Source organism: Nothoprocta perdicaria, unplaced genomic scaffold (genome assembly GCF_003342845.1).
Source record: "Nothoprocta perdicaria isolate Ctin4 unplaced genomic scaffold, notPer1 scaffold_4, whole genome shotgun sequence".
Lineage (NCBI taxonomy): Eukaryota > Metazoa > Chordata > Aves > Tinamiformes > Tinamidae > Nothoprocta > Nothoprocta perdicaria.
The window spans coordinates 4,063,133-4,071,412 of record NW_020455643.1 but is presented as its reverse complement, the minus strand read 5'-3'; the positions used below and the strand labels follow the sequence as shown (position 1 = coordinate 4,071,412).

The 8,280-nt window shown below is 45.6% G+C and overlaps 1 protein-coding gene across 1 annotated transcript; it reads right to left on the bottom strand.

The window, feature by feature from the left end:
* Positions 1-1,633: 1,633 nt before the first annotated feature.
* LRRIQ4 (leucine rich repeats and IQ motif containing 4) lies at positions 1,634-6,878 on the bottom strand. Its single transcript, XM_026045230.1, has 5 exons — positions 5,772-6,878; positions 4,315-4,488; positions 3,547-3,685; positions 2,809-3,005; positions 1,634-1,807 (listed from the first exon to the last, which is right to left on the bottom strand). Exons 1-5 carry the CDS (start codon positions 6,876-6,878, stop codon positions 1,634-1,636), a joined length of 1,791 nt encoding a protein of 596 aa, XP_025901015.1.
* Positions 6,879-8,280: the final 1,402 nt, after the last annotated feature.

Sequence of the window (8,280 nt, the reverse complement as noted above, 5' to 3'; positions counted from 1 at the left end):
CAGCAGACTCATGGTAAGCAACCTCTCCACTTGCTTTTTATGATGTCCTTCTTGTCCTGTGTCATGATTCTGTCATGTGTATTGTGCCACTGGAAAGCTCACTCATTCCCTTGTATTATATATACCTTTTATCTTTCATTTTCTTTGAAATCTCTCTTCCAGTGATTTCCTCCTCAGTAGTCCCTGCCCCAGTCTTCCTCCCCATGCCTTCACTTAGGGCAAAAGGATTTCCTAAGATACCTCCAAGCAATCAAAACAGCATCAGTCACCTAGTAAAGTGGAAAATTAAAAGGTAGAGCAATCCCTGTTTTCTTCAGTTAAAGTCACCAGCTCTCTCCTTACTGGCAGGCACATTAATGAGACTTCAGTTTCAACAGATTCAAGAGCTAAAGAGAAATTAGATCCATCCCCTGGGGGCTGATCAGAAGAGCAATGGAAAAGGAGCTGTAGAAAGAGCTGTGTATTAGTGACCCTGCTGTTGCCACCTCTTCCAGCGACCAATTTCTCCTTCTTGAGCCAACTCAGACCARGAGAGGAAGCAGGACTGCTGTTCTGACAAGCCAAATAAGCAAAATAAGGAGTCCTGCTTCCCACCCGTTTGTGCCTTTTGAGTCTGTACAGTGGCTGTTCACAGCCTGGGTTGGCACCTTAGTTCTACTGCCATTAAAAATGTTGAGGGGTTGGGAGAAGCACTGAGCAATACTGAATAAAAGCTAGACAAGGACCTTGAATGTCTAGGACAGACAGCTGTCTGTGAAGTGCCATGGAACAGTATGGATACGTTTATATTTAGTATGCTAGACTTTTAGCAAGGACCTTCTCTCACAATTCTTTGGAATAGCAGTGGTATAACTACATGGCAGGACCCAGAATCATTGCAGAGTTTTGCGTTCTACAAACCCACTGTTTTCGAATAAACTTGGTGTACGCAGACATTTTACAAGTTGTTACTTACCAAGATACCTCACAGTTGAGCTATACCCCGAGGACCTGACAGCTTGGCAGTCATGCAGATTACTACACCTACAGACTGTCAAAACACCATGAGCATTTCTGCAAAAGTATAGAGATACATTTAAAACTTTTTTCTTTCTTTTTTTTTTTTCCACATCTCTGTATGACAAGATGGTCATACATGTTGTGCAAGAAGTGACCATTCTGACCACCTAGAATCATCGTCCGTATTTCCAAACAAGGAATTAATCTTTTCTGATATGTAAGTGATAAAATAGCTGCCGGTGTGTGTGGCTGCAAGTCTTGTTTCACTCCACGTRTAGATAAACCTTGCTCATTGGAAAACAGATTTCTAAGAACTGTATGTAAAATACTTTGGGATTCAGAGCAAAGAACAATCTCCTACAGATCAGATTCATTTCCAGTTAATCATCTGTCACTATGCCGGGAGACAGCATGCATTCAGAATGAGAAATCTCAGTGTTTCAGAATCGGCCTCATTTATCTGGAATGAATGTTGATAAAAGCACAGAAAAAGAAGCCTCAAAATGATCTGTTTTCATTGTAATATTTGCTGATCCAAATGCTTTAATGATGCTTGTTCCTTACTCACTTACTTCTGCTTACATCWGCCCTTTATGTAACAGGAAAGAGCTCTGTGCGCTTTGTTGTTCAAATATCACTTTTTGGCTTTTGCTCCTTTTACAGGCTTTTTTCCTCCCTTTTCCTTTCCCTTTTCTTTTCCCTTTTCTTTTCCTTTTTTCCCCTTCTTTCCTGTTTTTATTAGTGTCTTAAGTGTCAGGAAAGGTCCAATCCCCTTCTGGGTCATCAACCCACGCCACAGTTTCCGGACCTGAAAAAGGGAGGAATAGTCTGGTTACCTTGAGGAAAAGGTAAAAGCAAACATGTGGAACAGTATTACTGATGGTTATTATTGGTGCAAAAGCCAGGCATATTGTGGTTTCCAAAAAAATCCTTTTTTTTTTTAATGTGTATATCCTTTTTAATGAGGCTATCTTGGATTCAGCTAGGATGAGTTCCAGCCACCTGCCTTTTTACTCTTTAGCTTCTTTCTCTGTGCTGTTTCTTCAAGGGAGATTCCTTATCAGAGAAGACACTAACACTGTTGTTCCAGACTCTTTTATTAGAATACTGAATGAATGTGTCTACACATCTAAAAATGACACTATTTAGTCCAGAGTTTCCAAAGAACAGTTTGGGAGAAACTCATTATTTCACAGAATAATCACAGACATTACAGAGGGCAGACTGAGAAGAATCAAAAACTGAGGGTTTGCCTTTTCTTTCTAACCTTGTATTTATTTTAAGCAAATTTAGTCCATGACCCACTAATGGTACAGACTGATCTTTTAGAAAAGAAAGGACACATGAACAAGAACAAAAACAGTACATTTTGTTCAATGTGCACCCTGGAACGCCAGCTCTGTGTAGGCAAACTGCAGTCAGCAAGAGTGCATGATGCCACCTGCAGCTAAGTGCATCTCTAAGTAAGGCCTTGATTTCGAGGCTCCGCTCGATGAACTGCTCCTTCCCACCGCACAAGGCCTAGAGAAGGCTCTGCAGCAAACTGCAAGCACTGTTCTGCTCACCACGTCACCTGGGGCACTTACAGCCTCCTGCTCAGTTTGTGACCGGGGCCCAGTGCTGCATTTCCTGAGAGCTCCCTACCTTAACACCATCAGTAATAGCCACCTGCTGCACAGGGGATGTGTGCAATGTTTTCAGATGTTTTTGGCGTTGCATAGAGTGCCCGGTAGATTGTTCCAGTAGATATCTGATTATTACAAGCTCAGTTCTGTCTTTATGTTGCAGTGACTTTTTTAACTCTTGTACCTTTAAGATCACTGCCTTTTTACGCCTTTTTTCCCGTAAGTATTCCAAGATGGGCAGCGTCCCCTGGCAGCACACTTCCATCGGAGGGTCACTCATGGGATTCCCATCCACAAGCACCAGCTCCAGCTGCTGCAACGTGTCCAGGTCATCGGGCAGGTGACTCAGCTGGTTGTTCTGCATGAGCAGCTTTTGCAGAGCTGGACACACAAAAAGCAGAGAGCTGCAGTGCAAAGAGCAGAACTGGTGCRGGACGCTTCTGTGTGCTCCCCATAAACCAGCATGTGTGCGAAGCCCAAACTGTTCAGCCTGTGCATGCAATGAGTGTGTGCACTGAATATTGCCCCAGAGCACTCTTTTAAAAGTAGCTGCTCCTAAATACTGAAGGAGTGGAATAAAGGTTTCTTAAATGAATGCATTTATTTCACTAGACAATAACTATTCAGTTGGTAGTTGGGTGGCCAAATTCAGTTTTTAGAGGTACGACTAAGTGTCTTTCCAGCAGCACTAGTGAATTTAGGACCTCCTCCTGTGCCCTCCTCCTGTACCCAAGTCTGCCTGGCTTGGGCACAGTGGTCCTGGACACCTTCCCACTTCTAGCTTCCATCCTATTTGACCCCCTTACAATTTCTGGATGTGCCCTGAACTATGCGCTGCATTCCTTGCTTCCCTTCTCCCTCCTTATCCGAAAATGCTTACTGGATTTCATATCCTTATGGCCACACATGCAAAGACTTTCACCTTGTATTTGGCATATGGAGTCCGGGATCCGTTTAAGACAGTTGTTGCGACAGTCGAGTATCTCCAGGTGGGTCAGCAAGCCAATGCCTAGAGGCAGGGACTCCAGATGATTATTCTCGATGTGCAGTTCTTTCAGATTCTGGAAAATATGTGTACATAGCTTTTTATAATTAAAACTTTTTTTGTTGTTGTTAGCTCAATGCATCAGCAGTGTACATAGAATATCAATGAGTGCAGAAATTAGGTCTAAACAGTGAGATGCCATCAGGATGCATAACTGCCACAGAGAGACAACGTAGCCATTTCAAGCTGCATTTCAAGCTGCCTGGCATTTTCAAGCTGCCAGGCTTAGGACACACTTGCTTTTCCCTGTTGCTTATTCAGAGCTGGTGGCTAAAGGGGAAGAGTCAGGAGCCAAAGCATTTGCTTTGTGGCCCAATAGACCAGGCTTTGCAGTGACTGGCCATGCAGTAGCGCATGGAATTCACAATTCTGCAGTCCCAGGAGCACACAATCTCTGATTTTGATCTAAAACAGTTTATAGCATTAAGAAACTAATTAGACTTTGATTTCAAACACTGGGTTTTGATGCTACACCTGTACTGACAGCCCTGGCCTGATGCTGCCGCCTTTGGGCTCCTTGAAGGTTCACTGCCTTAGAAATTACAAGAACCTCCAGTGCTACGTTTGGTTGCTGCTGAAATCCATAGAGGTGCAAATCCATAGAGGTGCAACAGACCAAGATCAACCCCCATCTCTTGTTCCTACCTGCAGTTCCTTGATGTCTCCTGGCAGGCTTGTTAATTTAATTCCTTTATCTTGTCCCAGGTATAATCTCTCTAATGACTTCAGAAGAAATATTTCCTTTGGAAAGATATYGAATTGGTTTCCAGACAGGCCAAGGCACTTCAGATTCACCAGTTCTTTCACCTCATTGGGAATCTAGACACAGTCATTAAGAAGATTCATTATGTCAATTAAATAGTAATCTTGGGGATTTCATATTGAGGGAAACATGATCTTCATATTGAGCATCACAAGCCGTGAAGCTTTGTTTMTGTTGATGGATGAACATGGAATATTCCGCTCATTAATATAACATTATATCTCACAGTATGGTGTACACTTTGGCAAAAAGAAAATGTGTTGTTTCCTCTACTGGAAAGATTTCTTAAGTGGTTAATTTTGTTTCTTAGCAGAAACATTTTTTTCTGCTTCTCTACTTTCTTTGTTTGCTTGGTGCCAGGGAGAGTAACTTAAATGACAGAAATCTGAAAGTTATTCTTTTTCATGAGAAGAAAAGAGCCCAAGTGAAAATCTCCTTGGTAAAGCAGAGCTGCATCATATGAAAAGGGAGGTGCATTCTGAGCTCTAAAAGGAGGATGTCCATGACTATTGTCATTACAGCACAGCTTTAGGGTACGTAATTGTTTATTATCAAATGAGCAGCACATGTTAATTGTGTTAACTGTGTATTAACAGTATCCTACACATCTTCAAAGTGCCCCCTGCTCTGTTTCAGTTGGTGACACATTGATTCTACACAACTGCGACTTTTTATTTTCAGTGTATGCAGAAAAAAGAAGCGAAAGGCCTGAGCCAGTCCCCTCGGTCGGYATTTGATCCTGCATCCTGCTCAGTGCACAGGTGAGTTCCCACATTCTTTCTTTTCTTTCCCTTGGTTGATGTTAACAAGTTACGTAGGCTCTGCTGGATATCAGGATTAAGTAACAAACTCTTGTTACCTTAATCATCGCTTGCTTAACAGAGTGCCATTTTAACTGAGGTCCAAGGACTCCAGGGCTCTAGTGACTTCCATGGTTATTTCAGCAAACAACAGCCAGCAAAGCAAGCCCCGAAGCGCAGGATGTACTGGTGTTCCCTTACTGATGATATGAGAAGCTCTATTAAGCACTTGCGGAGAAAAGCGTGGCCTTTACCCGTGCGCCCGCACCGAGAGCTTCTGGGCCTGATGGGAYGTAGGTGACTTCCAGAGAAGACGCAGGGACTGACTGAGGCACATAAGGCAGCTACATACCACATGGGTAAGTGTGTGCTAAGGGAGGAGCTGCGTCCAACTGTGAACGTATGAAAAGGAGAAATGAATCCCCAGACCACCTGGACAGAAGCAACATGTTGGTAGGGAAAGGTGGCACTCCATTGAAACAAAGAACACAGATTATGAAAAACAGAGGAAATAGAATAAAAATTCATAGAACAAATACCTCATGTATCTGATTGTCATCCAGGGCCAAAATTTCCAGATTTTTCATATCGCACATTTTTTTAGGAATCTCATCAAAGCGATTTTCACTCAGATCTAGTATCCTGACACTGGTTAATCTGGTGAAGGACTTTGGCACTGTGTGCAGTCCAGTGTTCCTCAAGTAAACAAGGGAAAGGGACATCCAGCTGCAGATCTCGCGTGGGAGCTTCTTCAGCCTGTTACCAGACAGTCCAATTTCCTTCACTCCGGGGAGATTTTTCAAGCCCTCAGGAAGCTTCTGCAGGAGGTTATGAGACAGATCCAGCACGGCCAGTTTCTGGCAGTGTTGCAGTGTGTCAGGAATGGAGGATAAATTATTAAAAGCTAAATATAGTTTAACTAAGTTTGTCAAAGAGCCAACTTCTTCAGGGATGACGCTGACTAGATTTTGTTTCAGATCTATTATTTCTAAATTAACCAGATTACAAAGCTCCAAGGGAAAACTTTCAAATCTGTTTTTTTGGAGGTAAATCTCTTTGAGTTTTGTCAGGTTCACTAGTTCTTTGGGCAGACACTTCAGGTGATTGTCAGAGAGTCCAAGCAGTTCAACGTGATGTAGGTATTTGCAGATCTGTACTGGGATTTCCTGCAAGTTCACATTATAGAGCCTGAGCTGACGAAGGGCCTGCAACTTGCTGATAACAGGCAGYGAACTGTAAGACAGTGGATTGTTACTTAAATCTAAGCTCTGAAGACATTTCAGCTCCCCCAGTTCTTCACATATCTCCTGTATGTGATTCTGGTCCAGGTAGAGAACCCTCAAGTTGCTCAGGTGGTTGATGCCTCTCGGGATGCTTTCGATCTGGTTCCTTTCCACGTGCAGCTCTTCCAGATCTTCCAATCTCAACACCTCCGGCGGGATGGTTGTCTGCTGCCTGTTGGCTAAATCAGTAAAATATACCCTGTCTGTGACGTGCATGGGGGGAAGAGCTGCCTCCTGCGGCGCTTYGTTCACTGGCATTTCTTGTGCATCCTCAACAGGGTTGTTCTCAAAACAGACGGTCCTGCCTTTGGGGAGACGAGTGCCCCATGTGCTGGACTTGCGTCTTTGCTGAGACTCAGCCATCTCTGCTCCTTATTTGCAATTTGAAAAGAGAAAAAGAGGAAAAAAGTCAACAGTACTCAAGCATCTTCCTGCTCTAAATAAATATTGGAAGAGCTCAGTGTTCAGGGACAGAGTCCTTGCAAAAACTTGCTGTTCTTCACTGAAGGCAATAGCTGAATCCGTATAACGAGTGCAGAGCTCTGAACTGCAGTGCCCCAACAAACAGAATTTGGATGGTGACATTGCCTGAGTCTGGGGCTGGATGAACTTTTTTGAGTCTTAAAGACCTGTTTTTAACAATCCTTGGTTCTGTATACGCCGATAAAACTGGTCAATTTTTTTGTTGAGGGTGTGCCTCTTTATCTGATGGGTGGGTTTCTGAGCTACAGAAACGTCAGTGAAGGGGGTGAGGGGAGGCCTGGAGGGCACAAGGGATAGAGAGGGGCGACCCAGAGCTTCACAGTCCCATCAAGGACGTTGTGCCAAGGTGCTTTATTTGTAATTAGTTCTGAGTTTTCTTATTCAGGAACGATCCCTGCATATGGTCAGAGGTGGAAACTGTGAGTGCCCAGCCCACCTCCTGGATACACGAGCAGTGCTGAAGACGCAGCTTTTGTGGGCAATCATTCAATGCGCTGACCCTGCAGCCACAATTCCCACTGAATCCTTGCTCTCATCAAAGCGCTCGGGAGGGGATGTCGATGCCCCCGGGTGGCATCGCCGCCTCCAGCCGGCTGGTAGTGCCGCATCCCGGGCGGCAGCATGGGAGCCTTGGGAATGCCGCCGCCTTGGGAACGCTGCGTCCAGCAGCAACCCTCCTGCCTGCACCTCCCACACGGGCCAAGCCTCCTGCTCAGCCACTTTGAAAAAGAAAAAAATGGGCTAAAAGGGGGGATTTTCCTGGAAGGAAGGCAGTGTTGCCGTGGCGACCAGAGGGTGGCCGTCATCAAGCTCTGCCCTGCTCCTTCCTCCTGGAGACAGGTTGACCTTTCCCAAATGCCCTTGGATTTGAGCCGAGTGGCTCCCTGGGGCGGAGGCTGCTCACTATCCACCTGKGTGGTTTCAGTATCCCGTGCTCCTGGTGTCCGTGGGCCAGACCGGTTCGGTGGGTGCTGTGGGTCAGGACCGGGCTCTGCTCTCTGCTGGAGGTGGCCGGGCTCAGGTCTCAGTCCTGGTTTTGGGTGATCGCGGTGTTGGCATCTCCAGGGCCCAGAACCCGGGCGTGCGTTTGTGAGGAGCCGGGCGCTGAGGCTGTTGACGTGGCGACGCAGCGGGAAGATCCTGCCCAAAGGCTCCGCTGGGGCCACGCTCACCCTGCTGGGGCTGCTCACCCTGCTGGGGCTGCTCACCCTGCTGGGGCTGCTCACCCTGCCGCTGCTCACCCTGCCGGGGCTGCTCACCCTGCCGCTGCTGGGGCTGCTCA